General features: G+C 41.5%; 2 protein-coding genes across 10 annotated transcripts in view; both read right to left on the bottom strand.

Moving 5' to 3' along the window:
• Positions 1 to 20: 20 nt before the first annotated feature.
• Positions 21 to 22,076, bottom strand: LOC148936138 (uncharacterized). Its single transcript, XM_089079668.1, has one exon. The coding sequence runs from the start codon at positions 22,074 to 22,076 to the stop codon at positions 21,720 to 21,722; it is 357 nt and encodes a 118-aa protein (XP_088935794.1). The 3' UTR covers positions 21 to 21,719.
• Positions 22,077 to 22,220: 144 nt separating this feature from the next.
• The window catches only part of LOC105423925 (ELAV-like protein 3), a 41,173-nt gene continuing 36,915 nt past the window's right edge, over positions 22,221 to 26,478 (bottom strand). For 7 of the 9 annotated variants that reach the window (XM_089079664.1, XM_089079663.1, XM_089079662.1 and 4 more), the window contains 2 exons: positions 25,434 to 25,475; positions 22,221 to 22,545 (listed from right to left, as the gene is read on the bottom strand). In XM_089079664.1, the coding sequence (XP_088935790.1) occupies positions 22,221 to 22,545; positions 25,434 to 25,475 (367 nt within the window). The remainder of the gene's footprint in view (positions 22,546 to 25,433; positions 25,476 to 26,478) is intronic. The other 2 variants (XM_089079665.1, XM_089079666.1) reach the window with 1 other exon arrangement.

Consider the following 26,478-nt stretch of genomic DNA (forward strand, 5'->3'; position numbering starts at 1 on the left):
GCTTCTTAAATTTATCTCTCTTCTTTTTTTTTTTTTTCATTCTTTTAGAGACGACGGGATGCCGACGGACGTCACGGAAAAACGATGGAGGATGCCCGTCGGTGTTTTACTTTTTCCTTTTTGTTTTCTCTTTTTTGTCTCTACGGATAAAAGGAAGGTTCCCTCCTCTCCACGGCCCCCGCATATATTTAATACTCGTTTTGTTCTTCATTTTTTCTCCTTTTTTTTCCCCTTTCATTTTTTGTTCTATTATGCCTGCACGCACGGGCGTGTCACGAAAGGCGTCGCGACGCGCGCGAGCGTGTTTCATGACAGTAATTATGCTTTTTTCCTCGCTCTCTCTTTCTCTCTCTCCCTCTCTTTCTCTCTCATTAATATCTCTCTCTCTCTCTCTCTCTCTCTCTCTCTCTCTCTCTCTCTCTCTCTCTCTCTCTCTCGCTATCATAATCACGGCCCGATTGCTGGCAAATTATCGCCGCTTTGCGCCCTCTTTCAACAATCGCTTCGCAGACGTAGACGATCGAGACATAGCAATTTATCCTATACAATTCTTTTTTATATTATTTATTATACGCGCATCGCCCGATTCGTAGACGCGCATCGTTGCGTTATCGCGCGAGAAATACTGAACCATACAGAAGGAACTCGGAGATACAAATTGGAATCGTCAGTTCTCTCATTACGTTCGTTTAATTACTCTTCTCTTTCCGTCATGCTCAAGCCGTCCGTTTCTGTGAAAACGTCTTTTCCTTTCAATTTGTATCGCCGCGATTGAATCGATCTAATTAATTCTCCCTTTTGTCCCTGGAAGGATCCGCTTATTCAATTACGCTCTCTTTCCTGTCCGTTAACTATCATTTAGCCGGTTCGATGCTTCGTTATTCGTCTAAACGTCGGCTAAATCTACAACGCGCAACGAGTGACTTGCCTGATTTCGCGCTGATTTCTAACAGATTAGAATCATCAGTCTTCTTTCGTTAAAGCGCCGAGCGACTCGGCGGGCTAGCCGACCGCTCTCTTCCGCGCAATTCTCCTTCCGCCCCGATCGGCAGATCGTTATTTTGAACACGAGAGAATCGCAAACGAAAGCTCAATGTCTCTTCCTCCCTTTTACAAGTCTTTTACAAATCATCGCTACGCCCCGATCGTTATCAATTTATCAATATTTACGTCCGCGGAGGAAATTCTCGCACTCACCCTTTCTCTCCCTCACACACTTTCTCTCTCTCTCTCTCTCTCTCTCTCTCTCTCTCTCTCTCTCTCTCTCTCTCTCTCTCTCTCGTTTCACTCCGCATCCTCGCACGGGGGATATACAAGGCGCTGAAAAAGTACAAGTAGATCAAATTTTTAATCTCGAGGAAAGATCGCTTGAACATCTTATTTCTCATGAATAAATGGATCATGTGTGTATTGAAAGAGTTTTCTGCGCTCATCATTACTCGTATTCTCGATTGAATCTATTTTTTTTTTTTTTTTTTTTAAATAGAAAAGTATAACTTTAAATTTTCAGCGCCTCATATTCTACTTGCCGTTGTTGCCATTGAAATCATCATCACGCATTGTTCGAATTTTTTTTCTTTTACTCTCTTATCACATTCAATCACTCTTCCTTTTTCACTCCCGCTCTTCTGCCTTCGGAATTTTCGTAATTTTCCTTTTTTTTTTTTCTCTTTATGCAACACATAATGCGACTAGGTAGTACAGGTTAATTAATAATTAATATCGTTAGTTATATAATAATAACGTATGACTAGACAATGCAAGATAATAATTATATCGTAAATAGTAATAATCATAGTATGGATCGCAATTTATATCAACAATGTGGTGGTGGCGCGTATGTGTCTTTTGTAAGAATGTAATGTTTAATTATCGTTTTCTTTCTCTGTGTGCGTATATGTGTGTCCGCATCCGTTTCCTTCGTGTGCGTGTTCCCTCGTGTCTCGTGTGTCTTGTGCGTGACTATTTCTCATTTTTCGCGCGTGTATAATAAAGATATCGCAGAGATGTATGTGTATGTGTTGTATACGTATGTGTTCCTTCCTTTTACGAAACGTCCAATCCTGTCTTGCGAGTATTACACCGCGAATGGAATCGGAGGGTGGAATCGGATTGAAGCTAGATCGAGAGCTGAGGATTCCGCAAGGCGGTGGCTGGTGGAGCAAGCGGAAATGATCTTTCGATTTTTTTCAAGGTATACGATCCAATTGATCACGCGGTTCAGGGAAAAAGAAATCGGATTTTCTCTCTTTTGTTCTCGTTCTCACGGTACGTAACATCCCGCGCCAAGTTTCGCGTATGTGTATGCGTATTAAATTTGTACGCTGGAAGGAAGCTTTCTGCGTATTAATGTCGGTATCCCCCGATTAACCCCCTTAAAAAGATTATCGGTAATCATCGACGCGACGATCAACGGTGCGCCGCGGCCGCGGGAAACGTTTGATTAACGTTTGATCCAGCTGTCACGGACAGCGTAAAGTGCACGTGGTAATACTGCCGCGCGATCCTACAATGTACACATCTACGGAAATAATGAAATCATTATATATCTCTCGGTGACCAATGAACGGACGAGGTGACGCGACGCTACGCGACGTCACGTCTCGCGGATGCTCATCAACTCGCTCGTGGCGTTAATTAAACATCGTACGTTCGTCAAAGCCAAGAATGGCTCGAGACCAAGCGAACACGAGCACGAACGAACGATCCTCATGAAGTGAGCGTGTGCTGACGTTTCACAATCTCTTTTTTTGGAATAATTGCATTTCGTTCATCGTGATCGTTCATCCTTCATCTCGGCTTGGTTTCGATGGTAATGGCACCCCGCGAGATGTTCCGTCGCTCGCGAGCGTAATCTCGCACGATATAATAAGACATACGCAATGATTTGATAATAATATTTGATAATAATATTTGTACGAGGCGCGCGTAATATCGCGCGCTCCGTTCACTAATAATAATAATATACGTAATAGCGTGACGATAATAATAGCAATAATAAGAACGATAATATAATACCAATATAAGTATGTGTATACAGAGTTCTGTCGAGGATACAATAGGTAATATCCCTCTCTCTCTCTCTCTCTCTCTCTCTCTCTCTCTCTCTCTCTCTCTCTCTCTCTCTCTCTCTCTCTCTCTCTCTCTCTCTCTCTCTCTCTCTCTCTCTCTCTCACTCGCTCGCTCGCTCGCTCTCTTTCTCTCCTCAATTTCAATTTTAATCTCTCTCTCTTTCTCTCTCCCTCTTTCTCTCTACGAATTGCTATACGTAACGGAAAATCTGTTTCCGCGATTGATAGGTGAACTAAAATCTCCGAAGATGTAACGAGGGAAAATATTTTTCTGGGATCGTTTTCGACCCGGGCCCCGTGAACCCCTTAAGAGGTTAAAAAATGTCCTAGATAGAGACTCTCTCTTTCTCTTTCGTCCTCGTCGTTTAATGTTACACGATATGCGGTTTTGCGGCGTCAACGCCCGTCGACGATTAATCTCGATAGGGTGTCGTCGACGAGCACCGGGCCCGCCCAGGGTTTAATCCAGGGTGCGGGATTTCCGAATCCGAACTCCGACGAACGGAAAAAACAATCGGTCGGATAGATCCTTGGGAAAGGCGAGACTCTTCCGCGATATTCTCCTCTTATTATTCCGTTCTTATTATTCCGTCCGTGTGTTCTTTCTCACACAACGACGTCTTAATTATATATACAATATATATATACAAATAAAGCACATATGTGTATATATATAATATATACTAGTTCTGGTCTCCCCGTTGACGCTTACGGAAATATCACATTTAACCCGCGATCAATTCGAGCGCTGTCGGGCGGAGCAACGCTCGCTGGATCAATTATCTAATTAATTGCGAATTTTATTCGAATTAACCATCATAATTAATCTTCAGATTACCAGGAGTTAAGTTTCCCTCCGTAAGTTCACAATGCCTTGTGAATATCAATTTTCGCAATGAGATCAGCGCCTTTGTTGACAAGTTCAAAGACACTGCGTCGTCGGTACAAATTATAAAATTAATGAAAAAATGACAAAAAAAAAATGTTCCCCTCTTAAGTCCGCGCGGAAAATCACGCGTTATACAGAATACTTTTACGTCAATATCTTAAATTTTTTTTATATTGAGCTCTGTGACGTCATAATAGCTGTTCGTAAAGTAGTAAAGTTTGGTGTATGGTCAGACATGCTCGATGAGCCGATCATTTCCCATCCCGACTCGATCGAGTCCCCGAATTTTCTCGTTCGTTTTCCACTTCCAGCGAGGCCTAAGGAGTAAAATCTATTTTTCTGAGAGTTCAGCACGGCGGTTGTCAACGGGTGTTGTTCTTACTTTCCGATTATCAAAAATTTATTATCCCTCCTCGCTTGTTATTACTCACTAAATAACGTGATCGATCGCTTAACATCGACAAGTTTCGACAAGTGTATTACGTACTTATTACGATTATGAGTCATTTCAAAATCGATTTCGAATTAATGCAACGACCCCCTAATTATTCTAATTTCCCTTATCTCTCCTCTTCTCCCTCCCCCTCTCCCTCCCCTCCCGCCCTTCTATTCCACCCTCGGTTTGTCTATTAATTGCTACGCCGTTTTTTTTTCTTTCTTTTACTTTTTAAATATCGTATCATTGTTAAGCGTTGAGTATCGCGAAATTGGAAATGCTTAGGTCGCCGCGACACTATCGACATTATTATCACTTGGAGTTTCATGCAGTCCTTGGTGCGAATCTCGTCCGATCAAAATTGGAAGCATTAAGGATTCGCGCAAAAGTCTTTTCGCGAAGATATAATCTTTTTTCTCCTCCTCCCTCCCCCTTCTCTCCCTCGTCCTTCCCCTCCCTCCCCTCCAAAGCGTTAAATGACACTGAATCGATTCGCACATTCGCGTGCGAACGATTTGCCGTTTTAATTACAGAATAAGATTGTTCGTATCTTAAAACGTACACACGTCCGTAGGATTAAATTATAGAAGAGTGACTCTGACAGACTCAAATTTTCGCGACAGAATTTATAATTCTTTATTTTTGCGCTTGAATTCCTCTTTTTTTTTTTTTTTTTTTTTTTTTCTTTTAAATTACGCTAATGAAGATGATGACAATCTTTTATAATGATAGTAATAGAAAGGGAAAGTTAACCTTCTAAGGAAAAGAAAGAAAAGACAACGGTGAAACGATCTCACAGCTGTGTGAAAGGATCGAACGATCACCACAACGGTCCTTCCTTCGTAACATTTAAAGCAATTCAGGATATATCGACGGCTATCGTAAGCCTCGGGGGACAAAGGCCCCCTTTGAGAGTTAGCCCTTCGATAGCTCCTTGCCCGTTCCGCCTTCGCTCGCCCGCCCTTTCGCATTAACGAATGCACGTCGCGCGTAATATCTTAGCGTTATTGTTATCCTTATTATAAATGTATAGCTATCGCGCGTAATTTCTCGTCCTTAATATCGCTCTTATTTACTCGGTTACAGTAAATATCGCTATTAATAAACCGTATAAACCCGTCACAAAATACATCACTTTATTTAGATCCGCGTACTTTCGCTTACCGGCGCCTACAATACGTCAAGCGCCTCGCTGTTTTCGCTGCACACGTGTTGCGTCAATTAATCGCTTATTCCGACGATGGCATACACCACGGATCCAGCGGCGATCCTTTTCCCTCGAAGACGCGTAAAAATCGAAACTCGCCTAAATCAACGCCTGATCAAACGTTGCCGATGATAGATCGATCGACTGACAAAACAGTCAGTTAAAAATATATGTAAAAAGGAAATGATCGGTATCTCAAGTAAGTGAACTATAAAATTTCTCTTAATATGTTTAAACAAACTATAGTAAAAAATTATGTACCGATGGTAAAACATGTCTTGTCGATATTTAAAGAAATAAATTGAGACAAAAATCGGTCCAAATTTCCTTTAACAATAAATTCTTGATGTTATTCTGTTTAAGTTACTTCGCTGCTCAACTGACAAGTAACTTTCTAGCACATTTTCTGGAACGATTAATTAGTCACACGAGGCGACTAATTAGGCTATGGGATCGATAAATGAACGTCTCGAAAATTCATCGTGCTTGCATGCGTGCGTGATTAATTATTCAACTATTTTCGTCACATTTTAATCTTCAACTCATAATGCGGACACCTTTATATTTACGATCATTGCAATCAAGTTTGAAAAATTGTTAAATAATCTAATAAAGAAGAAAATTAATTTGCTATTTCAATACATAATAAAAAATTAATAAAACTGTTTTTGAGAAAAAAGTCGCTTTGTAGATTTTTCCTAAATTTCTTAACATTTAATAAAATATTATTAATTGTTAATCAATTTGACATTAATTAATCTCATAGATAATCGTATATGCAAATCGATCAGATGATCTGATGAGTGGAACGTATTTAAAATAAGTCCTAACATTAATCACGTTTATAATTTTCTTTCTGACCATCCATTTATGATTCGTTCGTGTGCGTGATTAACTTTCCAACTTTTCTTTCGTTTCTTCATCTTCCCCTTCAATAAAAAACTGATGAAAATATCGATAATTAAAGAGAACAGAATGGCAAATTGGATTAATTCTTTTACAAAATGTACAAATCCGTCTCTTGCAATATTATTTAAAACACATTAAAAAATGCTTCCCATAAAAAAAGGTTGTATTTCAAATCTCAAAGAATATTATTATCCCCAAATTAATTTATTTTTTATGAAAACTTGCTTGAGTTAAGAAAAAGATAGCAAACGAGTGATGAGTCACTGAGTTAAAACTAATTTTCCTGTACATCATGTTTATAATTTAACATTCACTCTCCTCCATCGATTAGTATTGATGAAAATTAGTATTGATGAAAGTAATTGATGAAAAAGATAACATCATTATTAAATTGAAAGAAACACCGGATGAAATCTATTTCCATATATTAAAGTGTGCGTGTTTAATGCTTTTCGTTCGCTCCTCGATCGCATCCATCGATACGATGCATCTATCGGAATGGACTCGCCGATCGTAACAAAATTGCAAAACAAATCTGATAATCGCGTGGAAATTATATTACGTATCGAGGTGTGCGTGATTGGAGCTCCTAGATCCTCGATATCTCATCAACAGCTTAACGAGAACGAAAGTAAGTCGAATAGCACAGAAATGTAAGTTATTCAAGGAAGGTATATATATATATATATATATATTTCGTCCAAAGTGGCATAAACAGATCATTCGTCTATTTACAGTTACGATTATCGTTGGTAAAATTCGGACAGATCTTTATCTCGGATTCTTCGGCGAACGAGGCGAGAAACAGTCTTACTATTTCGCTTTCGCTCGCAAAAAAAATCATACGACCGAAAGGAAACGGATATTTTTCTGTGCGCTTCTATCGTCTATCAATTGTCTTTCTTTTTTCTAAAATTCGACGAAAAAGGAAAATCTCTCTCTCTCTCTCTCTCTCTCGTTCTCTCGCCTCTCGCTCTCTCCTTCCTGATTAATACGCTTAACGTTAATTACAATTCTCTTCGTGACTCATTTGTCCGCTCTTCCTGCTTCCTCACTCGCTTTTGCTCTTCCTTACGGCTTAAGATTCGTCCGTTTAAAGCTGCCAATCTCGTAATATCCAAATAGAGAAGTATTGCACTGCGCGTTAGTCTGCCTGACAATAACCTTTATATGAACACTTATACATATAACGTTATAATATCGTAATGGTAAAATTGCTGGTGATCGTAATAGTAGTAGGAGGTCGTCGCGCGACGAGTACGACGACGATTCGTCAATGTATAGATCGAAAAATATCGACCGCATTATTGGCGACTTTTTTAACATCTGGTAAATTACTAGCTCGCTTATCTGGATGTTCTCCCCGCGATGTAAATCGTGCACCGAGAAATCAGCATTGATTCGCTTGAGTCCGAAATCAGAAATCTCTCTACTAGCATCCGCTTAGACACTGACATGATAAATTCATCGGATTGATTATTCGTTACAACTTGGAGCAAAATAGCGTAGTTAATATCGGTCTAAAATATTAAAGCATACGATTTTTATTACGTCAAGGAGAACCTCCGCGATTGTACTGCTGTTTCAGACATTTTCTTTTATTTCAGAAAAGAAAGGGAATCTCTTTTTCTCCTTTAATAATAATGATATTCCATCAGGTTCCATTCGAGTCTGTCGAATATGTACGCTCCTTTGCTACAAAGGGATATACATCTTTGGTGATAGTACGATAATACGTTATACAATTCGAAATCCAAAGCGCGTATATATATATATATATATATATATATATATATATATATATATGTACATATGTGTATACATATACGATATTTCCCGCGACTTTTTGTACGCAGAGGGTTAACGCGCTATGGAATGTGCGGGAATGTATGTGAACGCGTTCTCGTCCATCTCTATCCGGTATTACTCATGTCAAACGAATAAAACGACATACTGAACATTACTGCACACAGATTAAATCCATGTTACGAACAGATTTAAACAAATATCCGGAATATTACTTATTTTTTATAATTCGAATAAATCCATCTCGCCACATTGAAAAGTCGCTACGCCAATCGCCATTTCACTTTCGTCGCGATACATTATTATTTTTTTTTTTTTTTTATTTGCAACAGCACCATGCGATTTGACTTACTTGTATTTCCGGCGCTTTATGTGGAAGAAATAAATAATTTCGAATTATGAAAAAGTTTCATTTCAAAGTATTAATGAGAAGACAAAATTATATTTCAAACTACGATAATTAATTCTCGGAAATGATGCAAGTTACATACATGGATCAAAACAGCGGAAGAGATCATGGACGAGAGAAGAAAGTCTTTTGTGTCGCGCGAGAACCCTCAAGATTCGGATGGAATGTTTCGATAGAACGATTGGCCTCTGATTTTATTTATATTAACAAGCACCTCGTGAATACTCCGTCGAAAAATTAAGTAGTCCAATTTTTCTCCTCCCCCATCCTCCCTGATAAATTCTAATTTTCGTAGTACATTCTTTCTCTCTCTCTCTCTCTCTCTCTCTCTCTCTCTCTCTCTCTCTCTCTCTCTCTCTCTCTCTCTCTCTCTCTCTCTCTCTTTTTCTCACTCTCTACAAACTTCACTCTCGCGAGAGTATCGAGTTCGGTGAAAACGCCGAAGTAATTGTGATTTCTCGCAAACAACAACATCCCTTTTTTTTCTACGCGATTATACGAATTATAACGTCTCTTCGGAACTACTTTCCCTTTAGTTATTATCTTCCTTCTGATTCGCGACACGCTACGAGTACAAAAATAATATCCGTTGTGGTTCTGTAAGTCGTAAGTAAACTTCGGAATAAGAAACGAGAGGTAAACATGTTAGAGAATAGTCGTCACAATGAAGAGATTTGTGCAAATTAATTACGTATACGCGAATACCAATTTATCCGCGACAGCGTGTCGGGAATCGGAGTGAGTATTACCACGAGGACAATTTTTCTACACATGCGCTTCGGAGAATGAAGTTTCGCGTACATTTAACAATAAACCTATAACCTGCCTGCTTCGGCTTATTGCCTATCGTACTGGATTGAATTTGAACAGTCGTGTTTAACTCGCGTCGTTGTACACTGATAGAGAGCAAAGGATCGCTGCCGGGCTTCCTCGACGTGCTTGTAAAAAACACTCGGGAAGAAGGATCATCTTCGATTCGGCGTCCCTAATTCTCGCGTTGACGCTAGTAAACGGAGTCTTGTTCCGAATAGGCCTCATCTCCCGCGACTGCATTTGCGATTGGAATGACCAAGACAACAGGACTGGTCCCGACCAAAATCAGAATCTGGATCAGTCTCGATCGGTCCGATTTAGAAGTCGAAGCGATCGTGTACGTGATTTTTTTTTTTTTTTTTTTTTTCGATCATTCCGAACGCGGTGAAGTTCGTCCGACGAAAGCGAGCCAGCTCGAGGGTAGTTGGAAAAATAAGTTTTTCTCTAGAGAGAGAGAGAGAGAGACAGACTTTCTCCCGCCGGACGGGACCGGGTGTCGGGAGCAAAGCTCCGAAGATACGAAACTTCGTTTTCCAGCTCTTCCCTCGAAGGGCAGCTCCGTCGGGAAGCCGCCCCCCCCGTACCTCGCAGTCGACGTAAAACGAGATTCCTCGCTGGCAAGTCGCCATCCACGCGTGTGCGCGCATCAAAGTTCAAGCAACCTCCCCTCTTTATCGCACGAGAACCCTTAATTCGAGTAGCTTAATTAGAAACGTGAAATTACGAACGTCGGTCGTTGCGAGATTCGGTAGCAGTCTTATCGATGAGCGAGTGAGTCTCTCGGCGCCATCGTGATTCGGAAAGAAGAGAACGACCGATGCGGCATTGCATCGCGCCTACGCAATGCGGATATTAAACGGAGATGAGTAAGAGATGCGCAAAATGCGTGGCAATATTTCGCCGTATATACCAGCTAATCGCAGCTGCTACGTGTCGTGTCACACGTACATGCGGGCTTTCCTCTCGATAAAATTAATCGATTGTCAGCTTGACCTAATTTATCCGTGCCGGATCTGCGAGACGCGAGATTTATCCACGTGCCGTTTCAATTCATAAAATTATGACGATCTCTTTTAAAGCGAGGAGAAACGCGACAAATCGCGATTGTTGCGCAGTGATAATCGATTAATGACGATCAACTTGGCCCGCAGGAACATGCGAAAACTGAGAAAATGTTTTTCGCACCCTGGCAACGAGGAGGACCCGATTTGCTTTCAAGTAGAAGATTATAGACCGGAAGAACTCCACCCTTCTCCTTTCCTTCCCTTCCCCCCCTCCCTCTCCCCGCGATTAATTGTGTGTGAAACCTGTCCCATTAAACGCCCAACGAAAATCTTCGGGACACCCGTTAGAAAACTCATTATCTCTTCGTTAATCTCGAAATTGTTCGTGTTTGTTATTTTTCGCGCGCTTGACTTTCCGTCGTTTTTTGTATTTTTTTCTTCTCGTTTAGTTTAATAATTACATTTATATACTTATATTGTGTGTATTCGAACGTATGTGTATGTGAGTGTATGTGAGTGTGCGTGTGACATTCTCGCCTCTCTGTCTCTCTCTCTCTCTCTCTCTCTCTCTCTCTCTCTCTTTCTCTCTCATGCCTTCTTTCGCTCTTTCGCTCTCTCTCTCTCGTTCGCTTATTTTCGTTTCCTAACACCGCCAAACGTTCTCCAGACTCTCCGTTCTCGCTCTCTCGTTCATCCTCGCGCAGTTATCTTTGTTCTGTTTTTAGTATCACTATAGAGAGTAATTTATCGTAATTAAATATTTATACACCCATTGACAGACTAGCTACCACGTTTTTTTTTGTTTCGTTTAAATATAGTTTCATAGATATCAATTAATTTAATTAATTAATTAGTTATTATAAGTTATGATAATTAATAATTAGAATAATCAAAACATGTACAGAAGATTATAGATTATCTCACTGTCTCTCTCTTCCCCTCTCTCTTTCTGCTTATTCCCATGCTCTCGCTTTCACATTCCCTGGACTCACGTATTTTCCTTCCTCGTCCGCCTTATCTCTCCGTTCTATTTCTCTCTTATCTCACCTCTTTTTGTTATAGGGTAGTTATCAGTTTTTTTTTTTTTTGCATCGTTGTGGCTCGTCTCGGAGTAATTTCTCGAGTACTTTAAATATTTTCTATTTCATTCACTCACTCTCACTCTTTCGCACTCGCTCTCACTTTCTTTCTCTCTCTCTCTCTCTCTCTCTCTCTCTCTCTCTCTCTTTCTCACTTTCGCTCTTCTATTTGCACAATATTCCCTTTCTCTCTATTTTTTCTCTCCCGCTTTCTTGCCCGCATTTTTTTTTAAATTAAGTTAGTTTAGACAGTACATAAATACTTTTCATTTTTTTTTCTTAGTTAGGCCTACGGTGAGCTAGAGTTGCTTTTTCTGTTTTTTTTTCGTTCCACGACTCTGTTTCCGTTCCGCGTTCACTCGCATCTCACTCGCGCACGATTCCGCATTCACGCAGGCCGGAAATGCGTGTGTACGCGCGTGCATAAATGCGGGGATGCGTGCGCGTCCGAGCCTGCAAAAAAATGATATCCCACCCGTTTCGCAATACGCAATTTCGTTACCTACCCATTTCGTAAACACGTTACCGATGCCGCGAGTGCCGCTTGCATCCACTTTGCAAAAACTGTTAGAAAGAGGATGAATTGGCCAATCGCTTAAAAAAAAAATGTTTCTCGATATAGTTCTATATTCTCACTTGTGTAAACACATAAATTAATACTTTGATGAAAAAAATTATCGGGTTGCGCAATTTTACGCAACTTTTTTAAATATTGGGAGGCAAAGCGGAGTCACGGACGGTTAGACAAGTGTACAAGGCACTCGCGGACTCAGCAACGACGATAATTAAAGTTCGTGGATATAACTCCCATTCCCTGGTCGAGAATTATTTCACGAGCGATGAGAGGGTGTCCGGATCGGAAAAGAAGCTTGGAGCGGGCGATGTTTATTCGGTTATTGATGATTCGTAATGATGGCGCGCAATGGCATCGGATGACACTTTCTCTCGTCAAGGATTTTCCCTACACCCTGCTTTCCTCGTGACATGAAGGAGGAAGATGATCGATGATGAATTGTGACGAATGGGTGAATGAATCAATGACGGTGAGTCTTGTAATAAATTTATTATGCCGCATTATTTAAATGTATGAAATGGAGTAATGATTACGAATGATCGCAATGAATTTGAATGCGTGATAGTGAATGATTCGATGAAACGGATCGTGGCATTTCGATGGCGGTACATAACGATACGAGATGGGCCGATGTGCGTGGTTCAGCGAATCGACGAGTGTCTTTTTTTTTTTTTTTTTTTTTTAAAGCGAAACCGAAACGATTCTTAGGATGAATGCCACGATTGCGATAAATGACACGATGCGATTAATGACAATGATTTATGGACAATCTCGTGATTTACAACTAACAAACAGATCGCCGCCACATACTGGCGACGATTGTGCGTACTTTAGCATACAGCGACGCTGCTTCGACGTGTCGGGAACGGCTTCGCTGAAAATCTCCGGTCGCATCCGCGGACTCGAGTTGAAAATTGCGCAAAAATTCACCGCCGCGAATTTTCAGCGAGACCGTTCGCAAAACGATCCCATCGCTGGAATCCTTTTGACCGTTTATCGGCGTTATATTGCGAAAAAAAGGAAACGAAGTCGGTTTCGTTGTCATTCGAAATTTCATTCCCATCTCCGAACAATTAATTTCGTCAATGCCAGTGACTTCGATTGCACTTAATTATATATTAGCTTTCCCTTTGTTTCAATTGTTCGTACAGTCTGCTCGTCTTCGGCGAGGCGCCAGTCCACGAGGAAGGATAATGTTTCTTTTTCTTTTTTTTTTTTTTTTTTTTTTTTTCTTTGACTACAGCACCACTTTTGGATCTTCCCGTGGCTGCGCCTCGGCCGATCGCGATAGAGTTTTTATATATTGTACACATGCGAGACGAATAAACATCGCGCGCGCTTTACGTCGATCTCCAAATTTATCGAGAAATATCAGCAATGGATGTCAGAAAATTATGAAAACCGGACAAGGACATGATAACATGAGCGACGTGATAATATTGATGCGGCCAAACTATATCTTCAAAGTAATCGTACAGATAAGGAGAGAATTAAATACTTCTTTCACCTTAGTGTCCACATTGCTAATATTTCCAAGGCGACCTAAACGTGTGTGAGTAAGAAGAAATTTATATCGTTAAAAAGTACTCCGTATTTCTTGCGACGTGCCAACGAATATGACAACGACTCTCAATGGAATAAACGGAATGTTCCGAACTCCCCCGAGAGGAACCACTGTTCGTTTGCGTTTACCGCCGTTCTTCGATCGGCTTGTTTCCCCCCCCCCCCCTCCATCTGACCAACAGCCCCCTCTCATCCCTCGTGTCACCCTGCCGAGAATATCGTTCTCTCCGCGAACAATTCCGCGCTAACCCGAGAGAACCCGTCATCGACGGGTCACCTCGGGTGGTCACCCGACGACGACGGGTACATCCGGCCACTTCGCCGACGAACGAGCAATAGGGGATCCCCGCGACGCCGTACTTCGAGTACCAACCGGAAGTCGATCGCCGAGCCGGTCGGGATACGCGGCGAGGAAATTGCGCGTGTCCGGATGAAATTGGCGACGACCATGTCGGAGGCTCATCACGCGCGCATACGGCGCCGCGAGAACGCCCTAACGATAACGTCGTTGTTCCCGCGACGTTATCCCTTCGCCCTTCCTGCAACATTACTTAACTCGATTCCCATCATCGCGTGGCGTTCGACAAATTGAGCCGCGTTTTCGATTTTTCCAGCACGCGTTTCCTCCCCGCCCTCTGCCTCGCAATCTATGCCCTTCTTCTCTTTCCTCTCTCTCTCTCTCTCTCTCTCTCTCTCTCTTTCTCTCTCTCTCTTTCTTTCTCTCTTTCTCTCTCTCATTTTTTTTTACGAGTATAAGAGGGTACGAGCGCTAGTTAGTAGTACAATAATATCGATAATGCGACTAATGGTTAAATGTAAATCGTTTAATAAATGTAATATCGTTCGTCCATCGCAGAAATCAGTTAGAAACCGCGAATGTACCGATCTACTTCGAGGCTCTCGTATCATTCACCTTTTTTTTTTTTCCTCGAGATGTTGCACAGGACATCTTGAAATCCTGCCGTCGGGAAAGATCCCGCGTCTCACGAGCGCGCCTGTGCGTTCGGCGAGGTGCCGTCGGGTGCATCGTGGATTCGAGTGAACTGCATCAAGATGCACGAAAGTACACGCGTAATTAAACGTTAATTATTTATCTTCGTCGCCATTCTTCGCCGCGTTCGGCACGAAGAAAGTGCAGTCTTTGCGACGGAAAGAGATCCGGCGTAGGTCGTGTCGCAGATTACGTTTGATAAAGACAGAAACATGCGTTCGCTTCGAAAAATTGGATGTTACAAGTAGAGCGTGCCCGTCTCTAAAGTGATTTTTAATTAAGGAAGAGAGCGCCCCCCCCCCCCCCTCGAATCGCGATACAAAGATGATACCTTCGATCCGCAGATCGCACAGACGAAGCTCGCGCGGCTGCGTGCGTGGTAATATATGTACCGTGTGTATGCGTCTTTAGATTCGCGTTTACGTTTCCTTCCCTTTTCTCCGAAGTCATCGGTAATTGTTTATACTCATTATCATCATCATCATAGCGATATAACTAACAACGATTATTGAGACATAAATACAATACACATAATGTATATCTAACGTATATATAATAATCGTATGTAATATTATATTTAAGTAGATTAGCGTGCTCATTCTCCCTTTCTCTCCCTCTCTTTCTCTCGTTCTCGCGCTTTCTCTCTTTCGCACACTCTCTTTCAAACTCGCCTCTCCCCGTCCTTTCGCCTACGACAATTAATTCGATCGACAAATCGTTGCGAGCGAGTCGGCACCCCCCTAAAGGATGGGGTAGGGCTCGCATCACTCTTTAATCGCCGGTCATTGCCCTTCCCTTTTCATCGCATCTCGCTCCCTCCTCAATCTTGAATCGCCTTGGTCTCTCGCCCACGTCTCTCCTTTTCTTTTCCGCCCACTCTCATTCACTATTTTACATCTATGTCCTACCCTCGTGTTTAGAGCGCCCCCTCCCCCCTCCCCTGCCCCCTTTTGAATCATTCGATCGGGTTCGAATCCAGAAAGATGTCTCTCAGACTTCAAGAATCGACGCACGATCGGACGAGTATCAAGTCGCTTGCTCACCTTTCGAATTATCATCGCGGAGGATACGCAAGTAACTTTACATCCTGCCGGAAGTTTGACTTCCCTTTACCCAACGTGAATCGTTCGAACGAGGATCGCCGGATGGATCGCCGACGATCTCAAATCTCTTGGAACGGCAGGAGTGATTCGATGATCGTAACTAAATGTCGACGTTAATTCGACGTCCAGTTCGTTCGTTCGCGGAATTCAACTTTCCATAGGACCACTCTCCTTACGAAAGATCGATTTCGTACATTCTATCGATATAATGAAACTATATTTTTAAAACAACAAGAGCATCGATCGGTAGACAGGGTCTTGTCAAATAATTTTCCCTTTGCTTCCTTGAATACATCATATAAATTCAAGGCGAATGCTTCATACCGCGAACTAACGTGTCGTTGAAACTATATTTATTCTTACAGCTTCGCGATTCAATTCTTCTTTTCTTTTTTTTCATCGAGTCATCCTTCTACAACGCAACTGTTTCGATCGCGACTCCCCTTTGAACATACATAACATGTACTCCGGTAGTAATAAATAATGGAATATATTAAGGGCTAGCTTAAAACTCGAATTACGCAATTAATAATCTCTAGACCATTGTACGCGCCGTCGTGAACGCCGCCAACAGTGTGTATTGAAAATAAATTTCCTTTCTCTCTTTTTCCAAACGTCCTCTCGCACTGGAAGAGATGCGCGGTCAGCATCTTCCGCGGATATACCTCTAACATGATCGAGATCACCCTCAATGACTTCAATAATTAAAAATCGAGCAATTCGCGCACGTTCGGTCGCGTCCATGGCGGTGTTCGCAACTATACTAGTAGTAATTATAAGTAATAAAGACGCTACGAACCAGGATCCATGAGCGGTGTTGTCTCGTGCATCGAGGTCGAGCGGCTCGCCGTTTTTTACATCGCTATTACATCAGTCTGTAATTCGTGGAATGTCAGGAAGAGATCGTGGAATGTTGGTGAACGAGGATGATGATGGGTCGAGAGGAACGAATCGGCGATAATCGGGGGGGGGGGGGGGGGGGGAAGGAGAGGTACGGCGGGACGCCGGGGGTGGATGGCAACTGAAACATTTTTAATAGAAATAAAACGAACGACGTTTGAACCAAACACAAATCAGTTTAATCCTTAAATAAAACATAATAAGTTGTTATGTTATTTAATAATTAAATAAATAAATAAATAGTCGGTAGTAGTAGTAGTAAGTAGTAGTAGTAGTAGTAGTAGTAGTAGTAGTAATAAGTGGTAGTAGTGGTGATAACATAGCAAGTAGCGGTAGTAGCAACGTAACAGTTATAGAGCGGATGGCGGAGAAAGTGGCGACAGTAGAGCGATGTTAAATGAGCAAGTGTGAAGAGTGAGAGTAAAATACTTCTTTATATCTTTCTCTAGTATTATTATACGAGAGTAAGTAATGAGGTGTTAGAGATTACACGTAGCTACTAGACGAGAGACACAGAAAATATACACGATCATAAGTAATAATAATAATAATGATAATTAATAATAATAATAATAATAATAATAATGAGACAATGACGATGGCAATAATAATAGTAACCAGAATAATAAGTATAATCATAATAATACGGCAATAATGGTGAGGAGAAGAATAATTATTATAATGGCAAATATATGTATTCGCATGTGTAATGTAAGGAACGTCCGAAAAAACGGACGGTCTCGCTGATATCAAGAGGACGCCGACGAGATAAGGTTCATTTCTCACACATAGACGCGCAAGTGTTACAGCTGCAAGCTGTGAAATCACTTTTTTCTACGGTAAGTGGCATAAGTACACCATTAATTTTACTCTTTATCAATAAATATTCTAGCGGTAAACGCGATAAGCGCGCGAGTATACACAAGTATACGTCTCAAATTGCGAATAAAATTCATCGTTCATTTAAATGCTGTATCGTGACGTTCATATACAAGTGCGGCGATATAATCGTGAGCGATGAAGCGGAATAGAAGACTAACTAGTCGTGCGAACATCCTCCGATCAGCGAGTTTTTGCGCTTACGCGGCGACGTTTAATGCCCGTCGACGCCTTAATTTGCACTAATGTTCGAGATCCTGGCGCCTCGCCAAGACCCCGCGTCCTTTATCAAATGAGGATTCGCGCGTGAATTGGCGATGGCTCTGAATAAATTATGTCTTGGAAAAAAAAAATCCACAACGCTCGTGGGAGTCGCGGGACTTTTTTTTCGAGACGGACGCCGGGACGGTATCCCCCGTCCTCACGCGTTCTCTCCTCGCGACTCCCGGACTAGACACAAAAAGGTACACATAAATAAGGACAACATACATGTCAAGAGTTTCTTTTTTTTTTTGGTTTCTTTGACTAAATCTATCCTTAATCGAGTGTCGCCTCACTCGTAATTAAGTACGCGCTATCCGAGTCCTCACGCTCGCCTCGCGCCATTCCGAGGATCCGTCGACCGTTCTGCATTTAAAATCATCATTTTTAAATGCAGGAAGTCTGCGATCGCGGATCAAAAATCGCTACTGCTCTAGAGATCGCTCGGAAAAGATGCAAACCAGTGCGGAAAGTCATTTTTTTGATAACATGATCTCTACGCCCAATCAATCACTTTTGACAAGCGATTTCTACAAGCTACTTACATTGCGGAGAGTCACTCCTTGAGCCGCGGTCGATTAAAGTCACCTAGGTACAACGACCCCCCCCCCCCACCCCAGAGTGGCGAGTTGTTCGCAACTTCGGAGATCGCTTCAGGATTTCGTCGCTGTTTCGTCGGTAAACCGAATCGATCCGTCGTCACGAAAAAGAATGACCAATGGCCAATCGCGCGAACGAGCGTGAGGAATCTGACTCGCCTTGCTTCGCGTCGTTTCACTTAAACCGCACTCGTCATCACCTTCCACCTTCAAATTCTCGGCGTTTCTCGGCCACTGATATCCATCCTTTCTTTAACCTTCTTTACGCGCGAAAGCGCATCAACGACGCGACAGCTTGCACGTAGACTAGATGCTTGATGCCTTAATCTGACCTGAGATGACCCTATATCAACTAATCTTGTCGTCAGTTCGTATCACATACCGATCGCATGCACCGTCCTCGAAGTACATGCAGGAACATGAGAATTCTTTTTTTTTTTTTCCTTTTCAGAATTTTAACGTTTTAAAGAGATCCAGAGATCGTCTAAAGTTTGCGAAGTGTATCATTTTTTTCATAATGTCGAAACTAGCACAATAATACCGATATTTTATGATCAGCAGAACCGAAATAACGAATACACTATTTCATTTCTTCTGCCTCACAGAAACGATATTATCATATTTGTTCTTGTTGTATAGATACATTTAATATTTGAAAATATTTTGCCAGATGGCAGGAAACGTGTGCATTAATTAAATCACGACAAAAAGCGTAAAAGCCAAAACGTGACACTCGAGCAATTATGCGCTCTTAAATTATCATTTGACGTCTACACATACCGTGAAATGTAAAAGCTGCATATATATATATATATATACACGTATGCAAAGATTAAAGTATTTTTAATCTTTATAAGAAACCCGTTCATTTTTTTTTTTATTCTGCTTTTATTCGTACCCGGTACTCACTCGAAATTTCTCGAAGGGGACCGTAAAAGGATCGACGACCGCGAAGCTACGTAACATGTCGTAAAATGTCCTCTTGGACGGTGCATCCTCGCAAAGAATTGTCGAGAGTCAGAGAAATCCGATCCTGCGAAAGCACACTTTTACTACCTAATAAATACGTCTTACATAAAAAAAAAAGAAAAAAAAAAGGAAAAAAAAGGAAAACGAAAGAGACACATTATATACGCGCCTATTCATCGGCGCGTACGCGCGGCAATGGAGACCACCTGAGTACTGACTAGCACGAAGTAATAATACGCGGTTATTATAATACGTGGTAGATCGCTTCGCGATCCCTCAGGCCGTGCGCTCTCCCCCCCCCCCTCTCTCTCTCTCTCTCTCTCTCTTTCGATCTATACCGAGCCCCGGAAATCGCCACTCGCGATCCCACGGGGAGCCGTTCTCGCCCGAGAGTTAAATATGAACATGTGTCGCTGTCTCGTTGGTAACATCCTAATTAAACTTACGGGGTTACGTTAAGGTACACATCGTGCCCGCACATATCGAAAATCGTCCTCCGTGCGATCGTACGAACATGTGAGTGCGAGCCCTACCCCACAAAAATATCTGATTTTGTCCTTCCTTTTCTCGCATACGACGACAACCACCACACAACCCTCGTGCGCGCCTCGCATTCGTAAACTTTTCGAAATCGATTTTACTCTTTCTACTATCCCCGCCCCTCCGTGTCTCCCTTTCCTCCTCTTCGCACTTCGTTCGTACCCTCATCGTACTCTCTCCATCTGTCTCTCTTCCGTTCTCATCCACACGACGCTAATACTCTAAAACTTATACATAAAACGAGTATGTATAACCATCTACTACTAAGCACTGTGTGTGAGTGTTTCTCTGAGGTTTCATTCTTTTATACTCCCCTCTATCTTTCTGTTTTCTCCTTTCTCTCTCTTTCACTCTCTTCCTTTCTCTCCCTCCCATCCGCTCGTTCTCTTCCGCATTTCGACGAGTTTTATCTCGTGTGAGCGCGTCCCGAAACATGTTCTTTCACGACAGCCCGCCGTTCTTAACGCCGCGCGTTTTGTTGATCGTTCTACTTGTACGTGCAAGTGTGTTACGTGTGTGTGTGTGTGTGTATGGATGTATATAATAATGTCTGTATGTGTGTGTGTGGGTGTGTGTATATATATATATATATATATATATGATGTGTATACTACTCGCGTGTCTAGTGTGTGTGGTTCAGTCTCACAGCCCGATATCGTCGTGACTAACCCGGTCATGGATGTACATTAGGTAGAAAAAAAATAAAGAAAGATTGGCCGAAATGCCCGGCGGAGGCTCTCTCGACGCATCGTCAAATACTAGTCGGAGGGAAAGTCCTTTCTTTCTCATTCTCTTTCTTTCTCCCTTCCTTTCTCTCTTACCTTTCTTCCTCCCTTTCACACCTCGGTCTTTTGCGTCTTTCTATTCTTCTCGAATACTTCGAGCTCTTCCCGCCCTATTATCCTGTATGCCGTCATCGCTTGGTCTACAAGCGTACCCTTCGCACATACACATATATACATATAAATCGGCAATATGTATATACAGGACTCGCGACTGGTCACTGTCGAGTTACGCCTAAGACCTAATATGAGCTCCGTCTCTCTCTTTTTTTTTTTTTTTTGAACTGTCTTCTCGTGTTATCCTCCTATCATCCTCGTACGTCGTCAGGAAAATTTGTAGTCACTGTAACTAGGAATATATCTTCCTACTCGGTATCTAGATTATCTCGTGGAGAGACGCGAATCAAAGGCAAAAAAAAAAAAACGCGCTTCGGCTTGTCGTCTTCCTTGTCAAATTTTTCGCGACTTTGCGTGTCAGTAAGACGCCGAGGATGTTTCCCACTCGCGTGTCTTCTTTGCGTTTTCGACCACCACGACCGGACGCAAGGACAGAAACGCGAAAGATGAAGAATGCGGCGGAGAAAAAAATGGGAATGAGAGGACACGAGAGGACTCGTTAATATCGCATCGTTTCTTCTATCACCCCACCTCACCCTGCTATTTTCCTTCGAGCTTTCCACACGCACAGTCCACGATTACGCATCGGACAGTCGAACGATCCAACTTACTTGTTCCTAATTATCTCTCGCGCGGCTTTCATTTTATTTCCTCCTTCGCATCCATTCTATCTCTCTTTCTCACACACACACACACACACACACACACACACACACACACACACACACACACACACACACACCGCGCGCGCATACACACAGGCACACATACGCTCAGTTTTTTCCTCTCTTTCTCATTCTCTCTCACACTTTTCGCAACTACACTTTCTCGCTCTGCTGGAGCTTTTTGCTGCCGGCTTGACGGTTGTTATTGGACTTGCTCTTCAGAGAGGTCTGCTTGGCTTGCGCGTGCTGACGCTGCTGTTGCTGCTGCTGCGTTGCCGTGTTCGCCGCTCCCGAGACAGCCATCTCGATCGCCCGAGTGAGATCGTGTATGCGCGACGGTAAGCGCTGAAGGAACGGCTGCCGTTGGCCCTTGGCTCCTCCGTGAAGGATGCCGCCGGCACCGACGCCGCTGCCGCCGACCCCGATGTGACTGTTGATGTTGCTGCTACCAATGCCGCCGACTGGCACGTGGCCAGGCACCCGCTTATTGTAGAGGTGACCCGTCGGCATCGGCACCGGCAGCTGTACCACCGCCGCGGTACGTAGCAGCCGATGACGACGATGATGATAGGGCGCCGCTACCGCCGCCGCGTCCGCCGCCGCGGCCGCAGCCGCAGCCGCAGCCACCGCCGCCGCTGCCGCTTGTTGCTCGTCCTACGCCGCCTTGCTCTTGTTCGTCTTGAAGCTGACCTGGAGCACGCGGTTGCCCAGAGTGTAGCCGTTCAGGCTCTGTATGGCCACCACCGCCTCCTCGTAATTGGTCATCGTCACGAACCCGAAACCCTTGCACTTGTTCGTCTGCAGGTCGCGTATGACCTTGACCGATTGGACGGCGCCGAACGGCCCGAACAGTTGCCAGAGGACGTTCTCCTCGGTTTCGGGTGCGAGGTTGTACACGAAGATGCACCAGCCGGCGCCGTTCATCGTATTACCGGGCAGCATCGAGTTCGCGAGAAGGTCACCCGCCAGCGGACTGTACCTGGAACACGGTGGCCGGTCCGGTCATTACACGAACATCGTCGCCCGGTAGCGGCTGACGGCCGCGGAGGCGACGAATGGGGGGAGGACACGAACGATGCTGAAACGTGAGGCGTTACATCGCACGCGCGAAACGTTTCTTCGCGTGCGTGTACTTTCGTCATCTGATATGACATCTGATCGAGCTCTCTGAAGATCAAAAATGTCAGAAATGCGTTTTCTTCATCATAATAATTCTATACGAAATAATCGTCGGATAATTTATTAAAAAGACAATTTTTTTTCATTTCGTCATGAGACACTTTCACAATAATGCATTTCTTCTTGAAAAACAAGTTTTTACAAAAATTTTATTGCAGTAAAAATTGTTCTTTTATCTTACACTATCACGTTTCAGGGAACGCTTGAGCACCGTTCAGCTATAAATATACTTGTTGCAATTTCTTTTTTCTGAGCATGAAAGAGTATTCTATATAAGATTTACATTATATACGCTACTCGCACAGTATATCGCAATCCCAATGAAATTAAACGTATAAAGATGCGAATATATACAATATTGATGTGAATATTTATTTCGCGTGATATGTAACCGATCTTTTTCTTTACACAAATAGCACTTCCGCAAAGATCTACATGTGACATTGGCATGAAAAAAAGTGAAAAAGTAAGTAGGATCACGCGAGGATTGATTTTGTATTACATAACTTACGCGAACATTGTAAGAAATAATGATAGTGGCACAAGTGACATATAAATAAGAAAGAAATGTAGCGTGCAAACTTTGTTTTTATAAATATAGAAAGACATATAAATGCATTAAAGACATATAAATACAAATATTTATTTCATTATTTGTGTGATCACTACGGCAAATTTAAATAAATATAAATTTAATTAAAAAAATTAACATTAGAACAAATTTTCAAATTCATAAAAAAAAAACATCGGTCTATTTTAATTGCATAATTTTAAGTACGTACATAATTAAAAAGATTAAGGAATCGCAAATCTTTATGCAGTAAATCTTGAAATATAAAATAGAAAATAAGTGAAATTTTAAAGAGTACAGGCGAGATTTGGTGAATAATGATGCTCGTTCGGAAATATATAAGTTGTGAGAGAATAAATAAAAATAAAAGGAGAAAGAAAAATTTCATTTAAAGATTAAGTGACACAACGATATACAATGAAGGAATGTTATTCGTTCATGTTTTATGAAAGAATTTAGATGCGTCGCGTTATCCGACGCTATAGATTTTTTAATCAAATATAATTAAATCTTCGAGCCATGCATTCATTGTAAGAAGAATATGTTCAGAGGAAAAAAGCAGAATCGGACAAAGATACATTACTGTTTCAAATTCAACATTCATGCATTCACGTGCACGAGAGGGATCGCATGGGTACAGAACGTGTTTTTTTTTTTTTTATTCCTGAAACGCGCAAGCCAATCTTCACGAATGGCCGTTCTCTACGGTGGACGTTAACGTTAATTTCTTAAATGTGCGACAGAATTCTGTTTCTCTTCTTACTGCCACAGACAGATTAAGATTTTAGAACACAGGAATGGAAAAGTACACGTCCCATACGAGGACACTTATACAAGTGAGGGGGATATTTACAGTTGTAAAAGTATCTACGTACCTACTTGACGTCACAAGCCGCGTTAAAACAGGGCACATCTCGGTGAGTACTCAGTATAATGCCGAGGCCACAGTAATTACGTATGCATTCGTCACGTACATTGTACGTTACACCGCGTAAAGAGAGAGTAAACGTGTGATGCGTGTCGTGTATCTTTACGTGTATGCAGAAATATGTGCAACGGGTGTGACTGCCTGCGATTTAACTCCGTTAAAAGTGTATACGCGTGTGTGTCGGTGTGTGGAGAGCCGAAAAAAAAAAAAGAAAAAAAAAGAAACAATGGAACCTATAAGGATGAGGGAATGAAGGGAGTGACATCACGTTGCTTGCATGTAAATTCGTCTCGTTGTTCATCAAGCGTATGTACACATATTTACATGAGAGTATCTGCATCCGGTTTCTCTTCACATTTCAAAGTATTCGCATCTAAAAGTAAATATTCTCAAGAGCAGATTGACTTTTGTGTAACTTCATAAAGAATATCATAAATATATTACAAAATATTTCATATCTAGAATTTTCGGATTAAACTTTCTATGAAATATTGCAATAGAATGTCATATCTTAAATCTTCTCGTTAAAGAGAAATGTCGAAATTATGAAATTTTTTTTCTCGAAATTAAATACTGTTTCTATTACGTAATAGCGTAATAAGAATAAAGTTTAAAATATTTTATAAATTGCAATTGTTACACAAATGGTGGTTTAATCATTATTAAATAGATAAATTGCACTATGTAAATAAGTGAAAGAACAGGGAACTAAGGAGATTTGGTTGCGAAACTCAGGAAAACGTGACGTCAATATATCTACCAGTGTTTGCAGAACCGAATTAAACAAAGCAAGATGTGATAAATGCAAAAGTGGTAAAAATTACGAAAGAACAGGGTCCCGTTACGAAATCATGTTTGCATAAAAAAAACCAGCGGCAAATACTTTATATTCAAAAGAAAAAAAAATGTTCGCGTAAGAACATCCATCGGATAAAAATCATTTAAATTGAATAATTATTAATAAAAATCAACAATAATTTTTATTGCTTAAAAATTGTTATAACAATAAAATCATTTCGCAATACTTTGATACCAAATTCGTAACGAGTCGAAAAAGGGAAAAGAGAGAGAGAGAGAGAGAGAGAGAAAGAAAGAGAGAGAGAGAGAAAGAGAACAAAGCCACACAACGGAAGAAGTAACGGAAATTAGGAGTGGAAAACGTAGCGGTAGTAACGAAAAAAATACTGACCTCTGTAAGCCTTTGTTAATGGCAAGCATGGCCTTGCCAGTGCTAAAACAAAACACAAAAAGAACAACGTAAGAAGAGAGATACTTCGGGATCGAGCCAAAGTCGGGGGATAAGTCGGGCGCTCCCTGTGTGTTTCATTTTCTACCCTCTACGTAGCGGTGCACCGTTACCCCGAACCGGACGCATAATGGGGGATGCAATGCGGGACTCAGAGAAGCAAAGTAGTTCACTCATATTGATGTAAAATTAATTTTCATCAAGATAATATTTATTTGCAAATTAATAATTCTGTATTATTTTAACAAGATTTATTATAATATAAATAATACTTTAAATAAAAAAAAAAATTATTTGCTTAATAGACAATGTATAGATAAACATTGAAAAACTTAACTTTCGGAATGAAAAATTAATTCGTCTTTCGCGAGACCACGTCGGTTCTCTGTTAGGAGAGGAAGCCAAGGAATTATTGTCGCAATGTGGAATAAGCGCGGTTTAAGTCAGACTGTGACCGTATTTTTCAAATATAACATGTTCAAAGTAACACGATAAATTCGACATCATTAAAATTTTCAAAACATATATTTAATATTTTTTTAGTTACAAATTGCAAATTAAAAGAAAAAGATTGTAAAAGAATTTGTTTAGAGATATTAGAGCTTGTTAAGAAAAAGCATTTGGTTTTAAGTGTAATATACGCAACTGACGTCAAATTACATATTTCATTTTTTGTGAAAAATTGCAAAAATTGTGAGTGTCACGCTCACTCTACTCAAATTCAAATCCGTCGACTGAATTTCAAATGAGTTTTGTTTAACAGTCCGATTAACTGCTATCCTTCCACTTTGCTGGAAAAGAAAATGAAACTATGAGAGACAAAGCAATAGCAAAGCGCAGCTGCATTCGAATTAGCGCTTTGAATTTATTGAAAAACAACCAAACGATCAATGTCTCTGGACGAGTCTCATGAAGAATTTCGGTAGTTCTGTATCTTGAATCTAGACATACGAACAGACTCTGACACGTGCGATCAATGAAGATGTAC

Source organism: Pogonomyrmex barbatus, unplaced genomic scaffold (genome assembly GCF_055798465.1).
Source record: "Pogonomyrmex barbatus isolate J1 unplaced genomic scaffold, ASM5579846v1 scaffold3, whole genome shotgun sequence".
NCBI lineage: Eukaryota > Metazoa > Arthropoda > Insecta > Hymenoptera > Formicidae > Pogonomyrmex > Pogonomyrmex barbatus.